At 30.9% G+C, this 24,075-nt stretch overlaps 3 protein-coding genes across 3 annotated transcripts in view; 2 read left to right on the top strand and 1 right to left on the bottom strand.

Annotated features, from left to right (window-relative positions):
* Positions 1 to 2,619: 2,619 nt before the first annotated feature.
* On the top strand, positions 2,620 to 6,037 carry HELRODRAFT_83199 (hypothetical protein; the record flags this gene model as incomplete). Its single annotated transcript, XM_009023180.1, has 4 exons — positions 2,620 to 2,724; positions 5,054 to 5,132; positions 5,379 to 5,560; positions 5,873 to 6,037. Coding segments are annotated over 4 exons (531 nt in total), but the record flags the coding sequence as incomplete, so codon positions are not given.
* Positions 6,038 to 12,061: 6,024 nt separating this feature from the next.
* HELRODRAFT_192608 (hypothetical protein) lies at positions 12,062 to 20,131 on the top strand (the record flags this gene model as incomplete). The annotated part of the gene is made up of 9 exons (XM_009023179.1): positions 12,062 to 12,098; positions 15,408 to 15,708; positions 15,808 to 15,850; positions 16,852 to 16,993; positions 17,461 to 17,618; positions 17,707 to 17,835; positions 18,519 to 18,648; positions 19,185 to 19,338; positions 19,941 to 20,131. Exons 2-9 carry the CDS (start codon positions 15,591 to 15,593, stop codon positions 20,129 to 20,131), a joined length of 1,065 nt encoding a protein of 354 aa, XP_009021427.1. The 5' UTR covers positions 12,062 to 12,098; positions 15,408 to 15,590.
* A 2,627-nt stretch (positions 20,132 to 22,758) lies between these two features.
* The window catches only part of HELRODRAFT_83065 (hypothetical protein), a gene marked incomplete at both ends in the record, with an annotated part of 4,200 nt that continues 2,883 nt past the window's right edge, over positions 22,759 to 24,075 (bottom strand). The window contains 2 exons of the mRNA XM_009023178.1: positions 22,759 to 22,883; positions 23,077 to 23,278. Of these exons, the coding sequence (XP_009021426.1) occupies positions 22,759 to 22,883; positions 23,077 to 23,278 (327 nt within the window). The remainder of the gene's footprint in view (positions 22,884 to 23,076; positions 23,279 to 24,075) is intronic.

The following is a 24,075-nucleotide window of genomic DNA, read 5'->3' as shown; positions in this document are numbered from 1 at the left end:
AGCTAGCAACAATTCAAAAACTCTTTTCTTAAACATTCCCGGGCTGATACCCGACTTCGAATCAAATGGTAGCTATTCCCACAACATTACACCAACATTTAATATAAAATTAGAATGCAATACAGAATGGAACGATACACCGACGTATGACGCAACCCACGAACAGCAGCCGAAGATGAAGTCACCAAAGAAGAGTAAAACTGAGGATATATATTTCAAACAATTAGCTTATAAAAAAAATAATAAAACTCTTAATATATGCAACTGATTAATGGATAACAAACCAGACTGTTAAAAATAAAACGAAATGTCAATATTTTAAATTATAAAAAATTCTAATAAAAAAAATTTTGTCAACCAGTTTGTACTGACATATGACATTCAATCTAACGACCACAAATAATAATTCCATACAAGAGATAAGGGTATATGAGAGAATAGTAAAGATTAATAAGAATATGTTAAGTTAAGGTTATAACATAATAGGTATATATATATAGTTATGTTGGTAATATATAGTTATATATACATGTATATATATATATATATATATATATATATATAGTATTGTATGAATTTTACCGAATTTTGGCATTAATCAATTTAAAGTTTGTATTTTTAATTTACCTTACTAGAATTTTCTGGAAATTGTTCACCGTAAGCAGCGATTGTTTCATCTTTTCCAGGAGTTAGAGGCAAAAAAAATAAAATTCCACATATATTAGCTACGCTGAATAACCTATTAGATGAATGGAACACATGCGAAATAGCTGTTACCATCATAGACGAGCTCATTTCAATAAAATTGAACAATTTCCAGAAAATTCTAGTAAGGAAAATTGAAAAAACAAACTTTAAATTGATTAATGCCAACAATTCGGTAGAATTCATACAATTCTGTGTAAAATATGGTCTCTTTCCAACACACACACACAAACACACACATATATATATATGTATGTGTGTTTGTGTGTGTGTGTGTGTGTGTGCGTGTCTGTTTCTCTGTCTGAGTTAAAGAAAAAGTGTAAAATTATTTTCTAATGTTTTTATTATCTTATTATTTTTTGAAATAGAATTAATATATTTTTTTTGTTTCAAAATAATAGAAATTAATTATCTCATGACAATGAATGGAAATTACCAACAGGCCAATTATAGTTCAGCTACTATTGTGCTAGTTTTTTAACTAAAGCACCCAACGCACGATCATAATTGCTATTTAACGTATTTCACTCTGTACAATCGCTGCTTTTAAACATTTTTAAATATTGGGGATTTTTTCGATTAGTTTAAATAAAATTGATTCAAATTTATAAATTGAAAAAATCGTTTGATTTGTTATTGTTTTTAAAAGTTTTTGAAGCAGTGCAGTATATTCTATATAGTTTAAATAATAAGCCATTGATGAAAGGGCAAAGCATGAAAATCTTCTTCTTGCAGTGTAGGGTGATGGTTTCTTGAATTGTTTAAAGTTTAGAATCTGTTTTTTCTTTAATGTCATAACAGACATGATGGCTCACATGCACTTAAACACACACACACACACACACACACACACACACACATATATATATATATATATATATATATATATATTTTATTTATTCGCATATAGATGCGTGCATACAAATATTCGTATGTTAGCAGCTAAGTAGTCCTGTAGAATCGTTAGTATATAAGATAATATTTGTAATTTAATTTAATTTTTATTATATATAAATTTTCGTGAACATAAGTCTACGTAAATTTATCTCATTGTACTTTTTCATCGGGCTTTAAAACATTCTCCTACTGGTTCAACAGAAAAAGGTAGTAAGGCTTACCGAAATATAAACGCATTCCAGTTTTTGATTTGCATTTAACATCGTACACTTATTCCATTGTACAATTTTTAGGCGTTTGTACGCAATTTAAATGTGTTTGTGAGTGGTAGGTTTAACATTTAGCAATAAACTAGCTATTGTTTGCCAGATAGTATATTTTTCATTATAATTCAAACACACACGATTAAAATTAGGGACTTTGATTTTATATTTTTTTTCAACATTTTAAGTAAAAAAAGTCAACATTTTTTGAGCAGTTGAGTCGTAAAAGTTATTGAGACGACAACTTAGTACGGCTTGGATTGATTGAGGAACTTCTTGTTGGACTGATCGTGCTGTCACGTGATAATGAATAGATTGCCGTCATCAACATCATCCAACATCAGCAACGCTCCAACGTCATCAACTGACAGAAAAGTAAAAGCATGTCTTGATGATTTTAATTAGTTGAAATATCTCATCTCACTTTATTATCATTATTTGTTCATTTTTTAATTAAAATTTTCATCCATTTTGTCAATATATTGTAGAACCGTTATTTTTAAATTCGTCAAATGGATTAACAACTTTGAAAATTTGTTTATAGCAAAAAAACTTGGCACCAACACGTTTTTATCTCAAGGATTTTGTTCTTTATTCTATTGAATCTAAAATATTTTTACATTATACAATTTATTGAGATCAAATTTAAATAATTATCATATTAATCATTCTATTTTTTAAAATGTTTAATTTGAAATATGCAAGGTTTAATGAAAAATGAATTTTTTTTATTTGAACATGGTAGCCAACCACGGAATATCTCTTCAAAGTTTTGGTCATCGGCGACTTAGGCACAGGGAAGACATCCTTCATAAAGAGATATGTTCATCATTCCTTTTCAGATCATTATCGAGCTACAGTTAGTCTTGCTGAAAAATATGGTGCTTTTGATGGTGATGACATTTATGTTGAGTATTTGATTTGATGTTTCCCTGTTATTTAAAAAATCGACTGCTTCGCTTGGCCAGTATTAACGGCCATGTCCTTTTTTGTTCTTTTAACGAACACCCTGCAATGGCTTCGTTTGAAAACTGTCTTTTCTAAAGTGCAAATGGAAAACATGAGCTCCAACCAAATTACCAGAGTGTTTGCAGATTTTCTGTTATCAAAACTTCTGCTACTTCGATACTGTATGTAAGACGAGACGATTTCAGTTTCGATTGAAAAACATTTATTTAAAAAAATTTAGTAAAAGTGTTTTCATGTTAATGATATTTTTCTAGTTATTGAATGTTCTTCATTTTCAGAATAATTAAAAAAGCATAAAGTTATAAAAGATTGATTGTTGGGTCAGTCGTGTTAAAATACAACGCTTGTAGTAAATAAGTTCGTGCTCAAAAAATCTTGCGTATGATGTGCTCAATTACTCAAACGTTCACTACGTCAGGTGCAGTAGGTACGCATAATCCAGGGATGGAGGATGCGTGTGTATCACCCCAGACAATGAAAAAAGTTAATATTGAAAATTCTATACAAAATATTGTAATAAAGTAGACAAAAATTAGCAAAAGAAAAAAGGGTGATCAATCTAAGAATTTATAAAATCACCCATTCCACTAAAACTGGAATAAAGGGGAAGTACGGAAATTAGCAAAATTGAAATCATCCGCCACTAACCCCGCGAAATTTTGAATCTGTGCTTCTAGTCATGTTTTATTAATTTAAATTAAACTCTTGAAGATCATTCAAAAGTATGAAATTTCCTTTGATCTACAATTGTTCAGTTCAAACTTTCCCACTCATTAATGTAGTTTAACAAACGTATGTTAGCTTTTCACAAGTTTTTTTTGCAATTTTCAATCATTATTAAGATATTATTATTAAAATCAAAAATAATCAATAATTAAATGTTATGATATAATTATTAAATAAGTTCTATCTCTCTATTCCATTCTATTATTATTATTATTCTATTATAATTTATCAACTTCTTAAAAATTAATTCATAAATTTAGTTGGCAACTACTTTACTGGTTATTATTTATTATTACTTAGGATTAACTATTCTAAGTCTAGTTCTAGTTTAATTAACTTTTACTAATCAATGCCAGGCTTAAAAAGTTTTTAAATATTGTTATGGAGTTCTCATTAAAACCTGTGTTTTTTTTGTAGTTTTTCTAGCGATCGATTTCTCTTCTTTTTTTTATAAATTTGGCTGATGTTTCAATATTTGTTTGGTGTATTACCGTTATACTGATTCAACAGCCAACCTTCTGTAAAAATTAACTATAAGGACTAAATGGGAAATACCTTGATTCAATAACAGAAGAAAAGTGGTTCTGAGGAAAATCGCGAAGTAAACTTCAAACTTGTTAGATTTATTGGACGCTTAAAAGCAAAAAAATTCCATAGTTCTCTGTAGCGAGGAAATTTAAAATGAAGCTCTTCATACTTTTTAACTTTGGAATATTACAAAAATTCATCGACAAATGAATTAGAAAATTAAACTTATACTTTTTCAAAAAATTTTTTTATTATTCTTTAAAAATCAGGATCTGATAGACGCAGAAACTGTTATAGCATGCAATGCAGTATTACAAAATTAAACAAATAAGTAAATAAATAAATAAAAAGAAACGGAGAAAGAAAAATGTTTAAACATGAAAAATAAAATAAAATAAATAATAAAATAAATAAAAGAAAAGAAAATGGCAATAAAATGAAGAAATGGCATAAAAAGCAAATTAGACTAGGTGATGACTTAGTGAGGTGATAAATAAAAACTAGTAGTGTGAATGATAAAGTTTTGTTTGAGGTGTCTTGTGATGAAAGTCTTTTCCTGATATGTAGATTGGGTGGCGACTTGATGGTTATGTTTGCGCTGACGAAGGTTGTGTGTTGTAGTTTTAATTGGTGGTAGTAGAAAATGGATGACGTCGTTGTTGTTATTTTCTACTTTCTTGAACAGTCTTTTTTAAAAAAATATTTTTTTAAATTATATTAAATATGTATGACAGCCTTGCGGTGAAAAGGTGTAGAATGTTTTGACAGAAAAAAATTCCGCATAAGACAAGAAACACAAATAAAATATAATTTTTATTGAGTACAAGAATTTTCAGATCATATGTTGTTTCATGAATATTTTCGATCGATGGCTAGAATGTAAAACATTTGTGTAATGATTCAATTTAAAACCATTCATTAAGCTTAACACATTCATTTATTTTTAATCAACGAAATCACAAAAGATTGGCGTGGACTTTGCGTTGAAAGTCATTGAATGGGATGATGAAAGAGTGGTGAGGTTGCAGCTGTGGGATGTTGCGGGTTAGTCGCATTCTTCCTTCTTGCCATAAGTCACTTCTTTTTTCTTTCACTATTATTTACCTTCATTGGCATCCTCTTCATCGTTCTTTTATTGTTTATTTATTTTTTATTAGATATGTTCCACTGTTTAACGTGAATTTTTATTATATTGGTAATTGCATTGAGCTTTCGAAGTATACGCTTTTGTCATTACCATAATTTAAAGAGCTGCTCATTTTCAAAAATGTCCACAAATTGCAAACGCAGGGCAGGAACGTTTCGGAAACATGACTCGAGTGTATTACAAAGAAGCAGTTGGATGCATCCTTGTCTATGATGTTAACAAGATGAGTTCATTTGAAGGTTGCAATCGATGGAAGGAGGATTTGGATGAAAAAGTTTCCTTGCCTAATGGAGACAGAATACCTTGCGTACTAGTCGGCAATAAGGTTTTTGATTTTTTTACAAAATAAAAAATTGACCTGATTTATATTATTTAGAAAATGTTAATGTCAGGTTAGAAGATATTTTAACCACTTAATCACAATCAATAAAGCAGTCTTGTTCCGATTGACATTCAACCTGAGCTATGCCCAAATAAATGAGACAATGTATAGATTAATTAGATAGATAGAACATTAAAAACGACATCTTTTGTATTCTTTGAATCAATTAATTTAACAATTTAATAGGTAAATAGGATTTCATGTATTAGCTTATTTGTGCGCCATTTTCTGATGTTAATAAAATACCAAAACTAGAAAGACAAAGATTCGGAGAGCGAACCTTTCGTAACGGGGAACTTAGAGGAGTTTTGTAAATCAAAGGGTTACGCAGGCTGGTTTGAAACATCTGCCAAAGACAACATTAACGTTGATGAAACAATTAAATTTCTTATATCTTGCGTAAGTGACGTAAAAATTTAATTTTTCAGTTAAACTTTAATTTATTTTAACTATTTTGTTAATCCATTTTTTACACAAAAAAAGCATTCGACTTTTGCAAGATTTTCTCGCAAGTTCCTACTTCGGCAAAAATCTCCGACTTCAACATTCTGGTTTTTCCAACAAAAACCGGAGAAATAAAAAAAAACACTTAATATAAAATTATCACACATAGCGTTTACTAGCATATAAAAAGGTTAGCAAGGTTAGCCAGGTACAAAAGAGTGCCACCAGAAATAACCATAAAAACTTGCAAAAGGCATCAAATTAAATTGTGAAATTTTCTACAACAGCTAAACCGGTAGTGAGCAAACATGCAAGCATAAAGTGAAAATTCTGGGAGAGAAGAGTGGTGCTGCTACCGAAAATAACCAAAAAATGATTAATTACTTAACAGATGCAGAGTTTATGGGCGAAAATTAGACGATAAGTTTTAAAAGTGGAACTTTATAAGCTTATGTTATGTAAATACCCATGGATAATACCAAACTACATTTCACAAAAACATAAACAGTCGAATACTTTTTGTGTAAAAAATAAAAAAAATTATTTTTTCTTTTTTTAAATTTTTTTTAAGATAGTGTTTTTGGAAAATAATATGTATGCAATCATCTTTAATACTGAAAATAAATGTTAATAATGTCGATAAAATCACATAATCACATAATTTTTTTGGTATTTTATAAAATATAAAAAAAAAATACAATTTTAATAAGAAAGACAATTACATTGACTCATTTTAAGTGTTTTTCAAAACATTTCATATTTAGTAGTGATAATAAGATGAAACTATGATGCAAAAGTTGAAAGTTTTCTGGGGTCGGAATCGAAATTTTTAAAGAGGCCGGAGTCGGAGTCAAATATTTTTAATATTTTTGAGTCGGATGTTTTTTATCTGAAGCCACACTCTAGAAAAAACACTACCTCATGCCATAATAGCTAATAAATATTTAAAATTACGTTAGTTTTTCTCTTAAATGTTTCATAATTTTTCAATTTAAAGATTTTGGTTTATGAAATATTTTTTCTAAAATCATCATAATATTACGTACAGATTTTGGAAAAAAACCAAAAAATCAACTTGGGTCTGGAGAATTTAAGAGATGCCCTAACACTCCATAACATTCAGCATTCAGAAAAACAAAAGTCATGTTGCTTCGACTAGTGTGATTACAGTTTTGACGTTAACCTTTCACCCAGAAAATTTATTAAATTTTAATGTTGTTATTATATATATATATATATATATATATATATGTGTGTGTGTGTGTGTGTGTGTGTGTGTGTGTGTGTGTATACAGCTTTTTTGGTTTTATGTTCATGTTCCAGTCGATGACTTAATCCTATATATATATATATATATATATATATATATATATATATATATATATATATATATTGGAAGGAGACACCATTTTATACAGTATTGTATGAATTCTACTAAATTGTTGGCATTAATCAATTTAAAGTTTGCCTTTTTCAATTTTCCTTACTAGAATTTTCTGGAAAATGCTAAATTTATTGAAAATAGAATTATTATCCAAATTCATCATTAAAATTTAATATTAGTAAAATTTTAGAAATTTTAACAGGGAGATGTTTGGGTCAAAAAATTTTTATATCTGGAATTGCTTAATTCCTAACGACAATCACCAGTTTTAAACAGTGGGCCTAGTCTTTTGGCTGGAAGTAACACATGGCAGTGCGGTTGCAGTTTATCTCGTGCTTAAGAAATAAACTTTTTACAAAAGGCTTTTGACAGAGTGCCTCGTGAGGCAATCAGGTGGAGTCTACGTAGACAGTTTGTTCCCGAATATCTGGTTCGGCAACGTACTCTCAATCAATCAATCAATCAATCAATTAGCTTATAAAGCGCTATTTCCGCGATGTTCAACAGCGCTCCTCAATGACAACTACTAACTACTACTCTAACACAACGGAGCCCAGATAGCGATACGATTACCGGGATCAAAACTGTTACTTCATTTCAGTATTTGGGAGATATGCTGGATTGTACAGAAACAGCTGATGCTGATGCTGCCGTTCATGGACGCATACGAGCGGCGTGGGGCAGATGGCGCCTTCTTGCCTCGGTACTGATGCGGCGTAGTATTCCTTTACCGCTGCACTCAGAGCTATACAACACAGCTATACGTTCTGTTCTAATGTATGGTGCAGAGGCGTGGCCGATGACAACAAAACTCGAACAGCAGCTTCACCGAACTGACATGAAGATGATTTGTTGGATGCAGCATGTTAACCTAAGGGACCATATCCATACAACCGAGATCCTGAACCGATCGGAACTGTGCAAGTTGAAGGATGCATGTTGTCGTCATCGCCTACGATGGTTTGGCCATGTGAAGTTGAGCGAAAACGATACAATAATTTTCGTTACTAAGCACCTGGCACCCGCCCAAGAGGTCGCCCAAAAAAGTCCTGGACGCAGACCATACTGGGGGACTTAAAGGCACTTGGACAGACGCAATGGATAGATCGGCTTGGAGACAGAAATTGATAAATGGAATAAAAAAGTCCGGCCCATAACGGATGGAGACAATGAACAAGGATTGATTGATTTATAATGGATTAAGACTGTTAGAAATGCAATTACTGATGAAAATCACAGTATGTTCCGCGTTAGTTAGGTTCCTGCTTAATATTTCGATTTTTCATACGGTTGATCGTAAATCATTCTCAAATTTCTTGAGTTCACATCCAAAATTTTTATTTATTATAAGCATGATACATACAACCAAAAGATTTTTCGGTATTCCTATAACATCTTCGGTGTTATAATTGGTATTTTGCACATGTGGCCGAATGCTCAAGTATATATATATATATATATATATATATATATATATATATATATATATATATATTGTGAAATTAGGATTTAGACCATATTCGATACAGTTTTTAAGAAAATCAACCGCGTTAATACAATTATTATATTTATACATTAATTTTTAAAGTTTTCTAATTAAAATTTTATTATAGATATTTAATTTATTAAGTAAAAAACTAAAATTATTATTGTTCGTGTTATATTGTTATTATATATATATACTTAACGGTCACTTATTTAATTATTAAGATCTTCAACTTTGTGCAATATGAAACTTTTACGTGTCGTCATTATCGATGATTCTTCCGTTTCTAAATGTATTGGTTGGAATGACTGCAAAGGCACGTTGTTGAATATTTATTATCGGATTATATGTTCTATGGATATTTATTCGGCTAATCGTAAATTAGTATGGTTGTTTAGTAAGCAGTTTAAATGTGCAACAGTCAGAAATTTACAAATTACGTAAAAAAACATTTTCAACTTGTAAAAGATGCGTAATGACAAAATTTTAAGATTTTAAAATACGTTGGTCTTCGTCCTTTATATTTATCGACGTTTTTGACAAATTAGTTTTAAAATGAGTAAATATAACCACTACTACAGAGGTTAACAGATTTTAGTCTTTCTTTTGTAGGTCATCCGCATAATCCCAATTTTTTTTGTTCAAAAATCGATTTTTCCATTTACGTTCAACAACATTGCAGTAGCTTAAATTTATGGATATGATGACACAGGCAGTGGAGGATGGCGATGCAGTTGAAGTTATCTATACTGATTTCTTATAGGTATTCGATAAAGTTTCTCACAACAGATTAATTTTTAAATTGCACAAATATAAAGTGCACGATTAAATAATATTTTAGAAATACAACTATCTATTTAATTGTATGTTCCATGTTAAATTGAGTGGGCATTGCTTAAATTCTTGCCAGTTACCAGTGATTTGCCTCAAGAAGGTGGACTCAGTCCTCTATTGTTCTTGATAGATAAATAAATTATGTTACAACTGTCAGCGACAATATACTCTTATTTGAATATATAAAATTATAAGTAGTTGATTAAACAGAGATATTATGCAGTCCAGTCTCAATAATGTTTTTGAATAGTTTTTAAAAACGGAGAGTGATAGTAAATATTGTTATATGCCCACTCTTCACCATTCTACGACGGTTACCGAACAAACAACATAGTTTGTTCTAGGGAAAATTTTCTGTAAACTCGCTCGCTCAACGTTAAATAACTCAAAATTGTTCACGTACATAAAATAATGAGAGATGACTTTAATTAGCGACTTACGTGTTTTGAGTATTAGTTAGTGTTTAAAATGTTATAAAGTTTAAAAAATCAAACGAGAAACGACTCGCCCATTATTGTTAATAATATTTTATTGTTTTAATTGTAATTAAATGTATTTTCTATATCAAAATAACAAAATTTAGATAAAGAATTAAAATGCAAATAATAATAATGTGTAAAAGAGATAACTCTAATTCTTAACTAAGATAACTCTTCCTACTCAACTCGTTTGCTCGCCTATTATATACCAGTCAGTCCCTAATGTCACCGCATTCTTCATATAATACAAAGTATTATATGTTCTGATTAATTACACGTTATATTATCTCAAATTAAGCTGCTTTATGTCTGTAAAAAGCGCACGTGGAAATAAGCGCACATCAACAAGAACGTACACGGATACTAATGCATAGGTACGTAAGCGCACATCAACGTGAACGCACACGGATACTAATGCATGGGTACGTAATCGCACGTAGTTTTTCCTGTGCGCTAATTTCATGGAAACCATTTAACAAATTTTCCTTACGATTGACATTCAATTATTTATTTATTATTAACAGTGTTTGTTTTATTATTTTTCATAAAATTTATATTAAATATAAGCTTTTATCGTGTGCGCTTTTTTAGTGTGCGCTTATTTCTGGCTACCTTAATTCAGTGCTTTTCAAAGTGGCCGGTCCGCGGCGAGCTCCCAAAATTTTTTAAAATATTCAAAAGGAAAAAATAAAAATAAGATTTGACCAGCAACACAAAGAAAATTTCATTAATTAGTACTGGTGAGATAAGAATAGAAGTGAGAGCGCGAGAGCCAGAATGATCTTTGCAAATAATGAGATTCATTGTTCTAAATTGGCGAGATAAGTATATATGTGAGGGTGGTCAGCTGTTTAAAAAAACATGGTTAGAGTGTGAAAGTGAGCAAGAAATAGTATTTCATGCGTGATATATTAACCATAACGGACCATACATATATATAATTAAAGATTGCCTCAAAGATGTTTGTTTTGAGATGTTTGGTGAACAGGCCACCAAAAAATTGTCGCATTAGTGAAATTGCAGAAGACCTAGAGCTACAGCTCATAGAACAACGAAGTATTTTTCTTTGCAGCTCGATGAAAGCACAGATGTAGCTAATATGGATATATTGTTAGTTTATGTTAGCTTTGAATTTGAAGGCGATTTAAAAGAGTAATTTTTCTTTTCAACATCACTGCCAATTATATAGTAATTGTAATTATTATTAATTTTGAATAAACATTGCAGCCAAAAGATTCCATGCTTCTAAAATTAACAAAATCTACAAATCTAACTAACATTCACGGTATGTTATTGTATGTATGTATGTATGTATGTATGTATGTATGTATGTATGTATGTATGTATGTATGTATGTATGTATGTATATATATATATATATATATATATATATGTTTTGCAGAAATCATATATATATATGCACAAATCAAAAACAGAAATATATATATATATATCATGAGGTTCTCTTCAGCATCATTTGTAATAGATGCATGACGTTAATGCTGCTCCTGCTTCCAGTAAAGTTTATAGTGGGAAAAATACGATTGGATAGCACCAGCATAGTATGAAATACCGTGGAACGGATCACTCCCAATCACTCCTATATACTCCATGGTTGTGCGTTAATTCATTTTTTGTTGCTATAGAAACGTTTTTATCTGGGAGATAGCTTTTGAGATTTTTAATTTTTTATAATGATATTGTGAAGAATTTGTTAAACAATTTCGATTTAAAAGAAACATTTTTCAGTAAAAGTTATTTTTCAGTTGCCTTTGTCTACTTCACAAGTGAAACAAAGATAACAAAACACACCTGCAAAATTCCGGGCTTTTTACTTTGTTTGAATTTTTGACCGTAAAGTAAAGTAAAAGTTAGAATTTGTTTTCGGTACATAAATAAATCTTGCATTTTAAAGTTTATTTTAATTTTTAAATATTATATTATCTTGTTTTCGAAAATCTGTCTGATGAACTTTTTATCGGGTTAATAAGTGAATGTTTTGTAAAATAAACTATGTAATTATTTTATTTAATTTTTAATAACTAAATTTTTGTAGCTGCTTCTGCTAACAGGCTAACTAATTCTTATCCATGGTCCAGTCAGTTGTGCTTTGTGAACTTTATTTGATTTAACAGTTAATTAATATTAAATTAACTAACATAACAATGTACAATTGTACATAGATGCATAGTAGCCTAATAATTAATAATAATTATATATTCATTTATTTATAATTTTTTATGCAATCAATAGCAAATGTGACTAATTATTTTATTAGTTTTAAAATGTTAATAAATAATACTTTACACATTTACTTTTTACAGCTTAAAATTTTAATTAATTAAATTATGAATAATTATATTATTATAATTATATGTACATAGATTATTTATTTATAGAGTAATAGACTATATATTATAACAATAACTATTATGGAAGTCATGAAATAAACGTTTTCTTAATGTATTAATAAACTTTGATTTTATTTTTAAGATTAAATTATACAACCTTTTATCACTTAAAAATACTTTCAATAACACTCTTTAATAATCTTAGGCTCCGGCAGAATATCACTGTGGGATAGTTGGCCAGATAGTTAATGATCATATATAAAAATATATACAAGAACTGAACATGGTTTGTCATTCAATAAATAGGCTTATTTACACTTTACATGTTCATTTATTTATATCTTTGTAAGTGGTGTGTACGTGAACATTAGGGTGGTCCGAAAAATTGAAAAACTAAACGTACCTTTTCTCCAAGCTGATATTTTTATGACACTATATCCAAGTAATTGTTACTCAAAATTTCACCGCTGAAAGGCAATGTTTATCAGTCAAATAATGTCAATTAATATAGCTTTTGAAGAACTGGTCATTCATTTCCAGTAATTCGACAGCAGATGCAGGATGAACTGGAACTGCTCTTCATCTTTTGTTAGGTGACGATTGTATTCTTGCAGAAGGCTAATATTTTTTTCTGCCAAATCGTTGACAACTTTCATGACATTAGCCCGATTCCACAGATCTTTGAAATTTGGGTTTTCTGGGCACGTGTCTGGCGATTTGCTTAGAAAGATTGCCATTCTTAATAAGAAGGTCATACAAGAAACTACTCGCTTCTGTCACTAGAAATTCCAGCTTTAATTTTTGACATGTTGTTGCCAAATTGAGGAATATTGGGTAATCTTGGCCTACTGAGAGAGATTGAGTACCATCTGTGTCTTTGTAGCAGCATCATTCTGATCATCAAACAATGCTAATTCCACCAAATGCTTGGACAGAAACCATTAATGATTACAAAATGCTGCCTGTAATGTTGTTTCTACTGTTTGATTGAGATACTTTTTTAGTACAGACAAGAGGTGGATTTCGTTGAAAGAGGCTCTGATTCCTAGTGGTGCTTCATTCCAATATCGGACGTATACCAGACTCATGAATCATGGCTTTACCTTCCTCAATCGGGAAAAAGTTTTTGAATAAGAATATTTTCAGAGTGTAGATGTAAATGTGTTTATATATAGATGAGCATGCATTGAAATGTGTGAATTGATGTCAAGTGAAGAAAATCATGTTTATATTTCTTGGAACATATGTTAATGTGACTATCTTAATTAGTTAATTATGTTTTAATCACCAACATTACAGTTGTTAATGGAAAAATAACTGCAGTGCATGCATGTTTGCATATCATTTATTAGTACATTACATGTGCTTGATTGAATTTATGTATGCTTGAATGGGAATTTGTTTGTTTGCTGGAATGTGTCAGTGCAACACAGCATACTTGTTAATGAATTCTAACCAACCTTGATTCATCACAATTAGTGATAGAGCTTAAAACAATAAATACCTTTGTTGCAGTACACTTCTTACAAATACTGTACGTCATCTATCTCACTTCACATTCTTTGATGCTTCTCATATGGAAATTTTTTTATAAGCATTTTGTTTACTGACCTTCAAATTGTATAGATAACAGTTGTCAAGAAATTGCAATATGGAAGATTTGTTGATTATTTTACAGTTTATCAAGAATTTTAAAAATATTAATTGTGCTTACTATCAGCATGCATTGTGTAGAATTTATGTTCCAATTAGTTACAGAAACCAGCTTTTGGGGGGATAGAGAAAATAATGAAGCTTATCAACTTTTACTTAAATTTGGTCATTTATTACATTGAATGCTGGAAGTGGTGATAGCTGGAAGTCAATGACACATTATATACAAGCATATGTACATGTGGTACATATTTGTTGTGCCTTCCTTGAAAGATGGCTAACAAATAAATTTTGAAAAAACAGTCATGTTTTTGTGAGATTTCAATGTTTCCACCTGTTCAGCTTCATTTTATAACGCTGGGATTGTGAGTTTTCAAGTTGAAGACTCAAGTGAAAGAGTTTTAATTTGGGAGGCCCTTAGATCTAATAATTAGGTCTATTTTTGAAGATGATTGTAATGCATGCATAAAGTTTTGACAGTGTTTTTAAAGGACTTTGAAGTACAAGCCTGTGGTGAGGGATCTTAAACCATACTTGGTTGGTTAAAGAAACAGGAATTTATTTGAATGAATGAATGTGCAACAGCTTGTTTGCAGGCTGGCTGAGATAAGTACGCTGTTTAATTTTAAATAAAAGCACAATATCTTGTGTAAACAAGGAATTCATATGGTTAACTAAACAAAAAAAAGGGTTGGTAGTGCTAACGTTAATTTATGCCGTACTGATGACAACCATCCATTCAAAAGTTATCACCAGAGACAGGTCATGGCATAAATATGTGGATTCAACAGGAATAACAACCAACAAAAGTAAACTGCCTTGTAAGAAAACAGATTGTGCTTTGGTTGATGATGTTTTATTCAGTGTTTAGAGGGCTTCTGAGGGATTGTTTATATAGGATGGTTTATAATAATAATAATATGTTTTGTTTGCCTAAATGTTTACAATTTTTGGTAGCTTATTTTATTTTATAAAAAAATATTAACCACTATTACATCTCCCTACCGTAAGATTTTCCTTGTAAATGGTTGCATTGAAATGACAGCAGTAGTAGGCATCATTTTTTTTTGCTCTTTTGTTTTCGCTTAAATAGTTTATTTTTTATAATTTTTTTTAACTTTCATCTTATTTATTTTGTTAAATTTTTTCCAAATTAAAGGTACAGACTCCTATTGAACTCATCTGAATGCGTAATAAAATAGAAAAGAAATGGATTTTTATTTATTTTATAACAAGACATTTTTAATTTAATAAACTAACTTCTGTTGTAAAGACAAGTGACCTAAAAAAAATTTTAATTTAAATCGAGAATTAAAATTTTATTGAAACTGTAAATGCAATAATGGGATGTTTCCATAGTAAAGATGGAAAAAGGGCTATTGAACGTTCGAAGCAAATTGACCTCCAACTGAAAAATGAACAGGAGGATTCTGTGAGACAAGTCAAGCTGCTTCTTCTCGGTTCGTCCGTAATATGTGCCCGCTTTTTGGAAAAATTTTATCGACATTTTTTATTTTCGTTCTTATTGGTTTTTATTGATGTTGTTATAAACTTTGCAGGTGCTGGTGAATCTGGCAAGAGCACATTTGTAAAACAAATAAAGTTAGCAAGCATAATTTAAATTGTTATTTTTAAATATACTATTTATTTGAGTTAAATTAGTTAATTAACGATAATTTTGTTAGATACTAGTTGCTTTTTCAAAATTAAAAAAATTGCTAGTTGCAAAGCAATTACAGTTATTTGCCTTTCAATTGAATTTATCAGGTCTTCTTTTTTTTTAATGTCAATTCTTGGAATTTATGAGAATGACTATTACTTTTGACGGAGGTTAGGTATCAATAATGCTGCTGGTATTTTGTGTATTTTCTATTACAGCACACTGGTGATTTTCCTAGTTAAGAGAATTTATTATTTTTAATGATTTTAGAAAGATATTGGAAGTTACTTAATTGTTTTTTTAATACAAAATATAATTTGTTGTTATAGTTTTATTTTAGTTTGTGTTAATGAAAATTGATTTTCATTTGGGTTTAACAGTTGAAGGTTTTCTTTTTAAACATCTTTTTCTTGCAAATAAGTTAAAATAGTACCACTGCTTGAAACCTCTTCTCACACGATATCTTCAACTTCTTCTTGCCTTCACACTAATACTTGTAGTGGCGGATCCAGAATTTTTTGATGGGCAAATGATTTCAAAGTTCTTAAGTAGTTAATGACCTTTTTTTCATGATTTTCGTTTATTCCCGTTTTGGTAAAAGGCAGGATTATCAAAATTCTTAGCTGATGGCTTTTTTGCAAATTTTCGTTTACTTTATTACTACACACAGAATTTTCAATATTTTCTTTCATAGTCTAGTCCCCCACTATGCATGTATCCCTGCATCTCCCTAGATCCTCCACTGAATACTTGCTAGTCTAATACCAAAATGAAAGGTGGATGAAGTTCTGAAAGTTGAATCGACGAAGAGATTATGATTAATTTGTTTGATTGCAACTCGCTAAAATTTATTTATTGCAAACTTCAAATGTGATTGATGCATAAGATTTAAGTTTATCTTAAATCTTATTTATTCGTGAAACCAATTACTTTTTTTTGATAGAATAATTCATGAAAATGGGTACACAGAAGAAGAATGCTTGTCATATCAAGCAGTCGTGCATAACAACACAATACAGAGTTTGGTTGCCATCATACAGGCCATGGGCAGTTTGAAAATTGACTTTAGTAACCAAGAAAGAATGGTTGGTCTTATAACATGATATTTTCTTTATTGAATAAAAATAAAAGGCTGATTAGTTGAATAATTTTATTTAAATGGTGTCGAGTTTTTTTTCACAATTGTAAAAATTGACAAGTAAATATTAATTTCATCACTCCACTAACATAGATCGCTTCACGGTGTCATGTTCATATTAGATCATATTTATGATAGAAGTTACAGCACTTTTTATCCTTCATTTGTTATTCAACTCCCATGACGTTTTGTTATGTGTTTTCCTCTTTTTCATTGCAAATTAAACTGCACCTCATGCACCTGGCTTATGAAATTCTTTGAGTTTCGCACCAGCAGAAGCATTCAAACAGCGTCAAGGATCAATAACTCTGTCTTAGACACAACATGTGCACTGTCTGGACTAAACTGCATACCAATTGAACTGTTGAGTATTAATTAGTGCAATAATATTGTCATGATGATACAATTTTCTAGCAAGATGCAAGAGATTTCTATGCAATGGTGAGCAGTATGAACGATGTCATCCTGACTTATGAACTGGGACAAATCATGAAAAGATTATGGAAAGATGGAGGAGTTCAGAATTGCTTCAAAAGATCTAGAGAGTATCAGCTAAACGATTCTGCTGAATAGTTTGTTCATTTTATGTATTTAACGTACTTCAAATAAATTCAATTTTTGAAAATATCTAGTCAGTGAGAATTATTTTGTATCCACCAGCTTTCTTGGTGCTCTTGATCGCATATCTCAGCCTAACTATAGACCAACCATACAAGATGTTCTGAGAACTAGAGTTAAAACCACAGGCATCGTTGAAACACATTTTAATTTAAGAGGACTTTCTTTCAAGTAAGCACACGAACACATTATTTTCTTTTTATTATGTTACTATTGCTATTATTATTAAGACAGCATTCTTACTCAAAATTTCTAAAAGGTGCTTATAAGGCAGTTAATAATTTGATCACGTCTAGCCATTCTCCTTCTTGAGGGTTAAAAATTTTCATCTGACTCCCACTCCGGAAATGTTATAAATTTTAAAAAAAACTATTTTTTATTATGAAAATTTTTTAAGATTGCTTTTTTTAGAAGATAAATAAATATGTGTAGCGATATGCAATGATTTTTTAATACTGAAAATAAATGCTGACAATATGGATACAATCACATAATTTCCTTTCAGTGTGTTTTGAAACATAAGCGTGAAGAAATTTTACTAAGAAAATCAATTACATCGAGTAAAAAAATTTAATTAATTTAACGCTTTTGTATGCATATTTTTTGTTTTAATATAGTCCTCCTTATCTGATTCTTATGAAACATTTTCTACGCCCGGGTCCGACGTAGGTAGTAATAATTAATAATAATAACAATAGTAATAATTGTTTGGAACAGGTGTCGGTATTGTTTCATTGATTTCAGTTTATTTTATTTTCAACGTTTTTTTATAAAACATCTTGTCAGAAAATTTGCTTGGTATTATTTATTATGTAAACACAAGAACATTTATTAATCATTTATTAATTTTTTAGAATGGTTGACATCGGAGGTCAGAGGTCAGAACGAAAAAAGTGGATTCATTGCTTTGAAGGGGTCACTGCCATCATCTTCCTGGTCGCCCTCAACGAATACGACCTCATGCTGGCAGAAGACCAGGAAATGGTTTGTTTGCATGTAATGAGAATAGAAAATAATTACAATATTTAAGGCTGGATATAAAAACAGAATGTGAATAAAATTGCTGCCATCTTTTGTATGATGCCATGTACTATTTGATGATGAAGAATGGATGATCTGTTAAAATTGTTGAAGTGCCCCTGCCAAATTAATCTTCCAGCAGTCCCCTTGTTTTTTTTATGATCTTTCTCTGAAGTTAAGTTGAATTTTTTTGACCCAAATTGAGTTCATCTTGCTAATGTTCAGAGAACAAACAACATGCCTGTTGAACTTCCAGGATCGTCTTTTGTTAAGTATGCTGTGAATGCACTTTTATTCAATGAAATTTGGTGTAATACTAATTGACCATTATAACTTTCACGCTTATTTCTTAATAGGTCAACAAATTTTAACTATTTCCAACATTTTTGAAAATATGTTATGCAACAAATGTAAGCAAATAGAATAACATTCTGGCAAAATTATTATTCCGGTGGTCACAAATGTTTTTCATTATTTAATTTTTTTAATGAACTGCACAGAACCGCATGACTGAAAGCATGAAGTTGTTTGATTCCATATGCAACAACAAATGGTTCAGCAACACTTCCATCATTTTGTTCCTCAATAAAAAAGACCTGTTTGATATTAAAATCAAGACATCTCCGCTGGCCCTCTGCTTTCCAGAATACAAAGGTTCCTCACTGTGAAATGTCTTAACTTGAAAAACTATTCATAACAAATAATTCCATTATAAATTATTAACATATTTTCTTATGTTATGGTGAGGATGATGTGTGGGGTTAAAGTGAAGGATAGGAGGAGTAGTACAGAGCTGATGTCAATGATGGGACTGAATGAGGACATTGTGACATTGATAGGGAGATCGAGATTGCGGTGGTATGGACATTTGTTGAGAAGGAATGAAAGGGTCGGGATTAGGCGAGCGTTGGAGTTCGAGGTTGAAGAAGTGGTAGGAAGGGGTCGTCCGCGATTGGGATGGAGAGAGCAGGTGGAGAGGGACAGGGTGAAAGCGGGGTTGCGTGATACTGAGGCGAGTGACAGATGTGGATGGCGTCGAGGGGTATTTCGGTTTCATCATAGGTAGCCAAACGGCAACCCCCGATCTCGGGGAAAATGTCGTCTAAACGTGTGTTGTTTGTTGTTGTTAACATATTTTCTTCCCTCTAATTAGTTTGCAATATCTGCGGTCATCTTTATTATTTTCCTTTTTGTTTGATTTCACACTGAAGACAGTTTATTTATTTGTCGACATCAAACACGCACCGCACACACAGGCAGGAACACGCCCCAGGAAGCAGGCGCCTACATACAGAAAAAATTTGAAGATTTGAACAAAAGGCGGGACATAAAAGAGGTCTACACGCACTTCACTTGTGCCACCGACACGTCGAACGTTCAGTTCGTTTTCCAAGCCGTCACGGATATCATCATCAAGAACAATTTACGAGATTGCGGTCTTTTTTAAATGGTCACGTTGCGGTTCGAGGTGGTGGTGTGCCCCATGAATCATGGTGAATTAATAAACGATATTTAATTTTATTTTGTTTCGGCCTATGAAGAGATATTTTTTTTATTAATGTTTGTTTTTAATTTAGTTTATGCAAAGTTATAAGTGGCTGTTAACTTTATTATATTTAAACTATATATATATATATGTGTGTGTGTGTGTTTGTGTGTGTGAGTGGGTGTCTGCTGTGTTTGTTTATGTGTGTATGTGTTTTTTATATTTATGTATATATTATCGGTATGTATATATATATATATATATATATATATATATATATATATATATATATAATTTGATGAAATATTCCATTTGAAAATTATACTGCTTATTCATTATACGTACTTCCACATATCATTTTATTTCATACATTTTCCAGTTAGTATATAATATATATATGTATATTGTTTATATATATATATACATACAATTGAAACACTGTTTACTTCCACACTGTAGCCAGGATGGTTTCATTCACTTGTGTCCTCATAATGAATAAGTAGTAAAATGGTAACGTCACATTATTCATTATGCTTCATTCATCTCGTCACCAACAACGTCGTTCACGACGCTTCAATCACCTCATCGCTGTGGCATCACTATGACGTATCAAAGGTTTGCTGATTCGTGCAGAGTAGCTCCTGCCCACATGTTTTTTTATCATGCTCATTGCAAAGCGAAGATATGCTCATCGTATTGATAGTGTTGAAGATCATTTCATCTGAAATAATGCCTAGCGAACTGCTAATTTCACATCTTCCAGAATCTTTGAAATACGCAGCTTTGAACATGAACACTTATGAATGAATGAAAGAAAGCCCATGCCTGTCGTTATATGGTTGTTTATGTTATTGAATAAGGCAAGCACATTGTTACTGATCACTGAAAATTTTAAACGTTCAAACAATATATTTGACATTTTATTTTCCATGTCCTTAATACGTATTTAATCAATTTTTCTGGACCGAGTGTGCGCATTTTATTATAATTGTACGTTTGCAGTACACTGTAGATAAGCAAATTATGACCGTACGATTTATTACTTGCTTGTCTTTTGCCTGATATATCTGTTACATGCGCGTTGCCTAAGATTCTCAGTAAATTTATTAAATTCACGACGCTGTAGTCACTGATCTACAAAATTGTATGATTTCGCATGAGCTGTTCCATGTCAGCGTGTTCGGGCATAACAAATCTTAGTCCATTCAAAAGGTCAGTTTAACGAAATGTGTCATGCTGTACTCGCAAATTATCCACTAAACAGAATGATATTCAATTTTTTTGATTAATTTACTTTAAAATTTTACTGCGTTCTAAGGACAATAAGATTTTTTTACAATTTTTATATTGAAAAACAAACTAAATACATAGCTGCGAATTTATTGATTTATACGTAGGGTGTTTTATTCATTTATGTTTATATAGTACATCACACTCATATATCTATGTAAATACATATATATATATTATGTGTGTGTTGTTTTTCACATAGACGAGCATATAATTTGTATATTACAAATCTTATCAATTATGAATTACAAAGAAATAATTCTTTTGGTCACAATGATAAACTGACCATTATAGTGAAGAATAGAACAAAGTGTCTTGCTATTTTGAATTGGGGTGCGTATGCTTTCATAAATGAAAAAAATGTTTTCTGTAGCGTTATTTAGTTAGATGTGCATCATAATAAATAGTTCAGAATAGAAGAAAACATTTTTGTAACTTCAAAATCAAAGTTGTTCAAAAGTGTACGTAGAAGTATGCTTTGCATCTGTTTAGTTCGTCTGTGTACGTACGTGTGTATGTAATAACCGACGTGTATGTTTGCATGCACGTACACACACATAATTATACAGATTGGAATTGATGGTTGAAAAAACAAAGATAGACATTAACTAGTGTAGAAAGAAGTTTCTACACTTCGCAATTGTTCATCAAATTAACCTAGTAAATAACCCAAATATTTATAAATGAAGTGATAAATATTTCTGATATATATATATATATATATATATATATATATATATATATAAATGAAACACTAAAAAGTCTTCTAATCAAAATAAAATATACAGTGTAAATTACATTGGAAATTTTTCAACTTCTGTGCAGTATGAAATGTTGAGACTGTTCGGGTACGTGTCAATCCATCTTGCAATCAATCTGCCTCACCCAACCAAACTATCTATCATCCAATTTCTACTCAACCTATCAATCAAAACCAATCAACTTTTCATTCATTCATTCATCCGTCCATCCACCCAATAGTGGATGACATCTTGTGGCGACATTCTTCGGAGGATATCAGATTTACACGGCACTCTCGCAAAAGTTTACAATAAATAAGTTTAACTTTTACACATACACGTGACGTCACAAGCACTTACTGAAGTGAATAAATAGATAACAGCAGACGTACAACGACGTAAATAAAACATCACGTAAATAAATGAACTGCATACTGCGTAGGCGTATGCACAGTACAGTCAAGAGGATAGTTTATATATGTATATACATGAATAAATAAAACAAATAAAGATATATATATATAGACGTATTGCACGGAAAGGCTTAGATGTAGGATGTTATGTGGATAAGTTCAGCTGATGGAATTGATGTTGATGAAGCCATGGGTGTTGCTGGATGTCTCTAAGTTTCGGTCTCTCGTTGGCATTGTGCGCCAGACATTGCTCTATCAGATCTCTACATTCTGTTCCAATGAAAATCAGTTTCAACTTAAAATGTAGCTTTGTTGGTTTTGTTTTGTTAGGAATGGCTGAATATTGTACAAAAATAAATTGATGCGAATCAGATCAATTTTAAAAAATTACAGAAGCATCACAAACAGCAAAGCATCACAAATGACGATGATGATCATAATAATGATAATAATATATGCCAACCAGAAGACAAGTGCTTGTTGTATTCGATGACGCCACTGAGCGTCTGTTCATCCCTCTGAAATGGGATGTCCCCGCAGACCATGTCGTAGAGGAGGACCCCCAGTGACCAGACAGCTGCATCCTCCGCCTTGTACCTGTGCTCCTCAATCCATTCAGGAGGGCTGTACACGCGTGTGCCTGCAGTTTGTATCACAAATTGTAACTATCTGTATGCTCTCCAACCATCGTTCAATCAATCATCTTGGTTATCATGAAGGTAACTTGTTTACAGCTTCTAATTAAAAGGAAATAACAACTACACACACACACACGCACACACACATATAAATATATATATATAGGACCAACCGTCCATATATATATATATGTGTGTGTGTATGTGTGTGTAATTTGCATAACGCCCATAGATGTTTTAGAAATAACATTTCAAATTAAAAGCATAGTAGTTAAAAAAGTCAAACTAAATATAGCTGTTGTTGTTGTTGTTGTTAGGGGTTGTTTTTCAAGCTACCTATTTTTAACTGTTAAAATGGTAATATGAATTTTTTCAATCTTCTATGAATATGCTATGAAGACCTTCAACATCTCTGCATAGAATTTAAATGATGAACAAGAGTCTTACATGATGTAATGCTGCTGAATAGTTTCATCCTATAAATATATATATATATATATATATATATATATATATATATATATATATATATATGTACATATGCATACATTTACATAATGAATGAAAAAATACAACCCCCAAACTACTACAACACCCATCATTATCATCACCACTACCACCCACCAACACCAATAACATCATTATCATGACTATTGACGTCATAAGCTGCGTCAATGGTATGCAGGCAAAGAGGCAAACACGCAAGCAGACTGACACACACACACACACACGGCAAATAATCTGAACATCTGTTGCTATCATCATTATCATCATCTTCATCCTCAACTTTGACATTCACATAGCTTCAACATCATCACCATCAT

This window comes from Helobdella robusta (assembly GCF_000326865.2).
Source record: "Helobdella robusta unplaced genomic scaffold HELROscaffold_35, whole genome shotgun sequence".
Taxonomy (NCBI): Eukaryota; Metazoa; Annelida; class Clitellata; order Rhynchobdellida; family Glossiphoniidae; genus Helobdella; species Helobdella robusta.
Note: the sequence above shows the minus strand (reverse complement) of the source record. Positions and strands in the feature narration are given on the sequence as shown.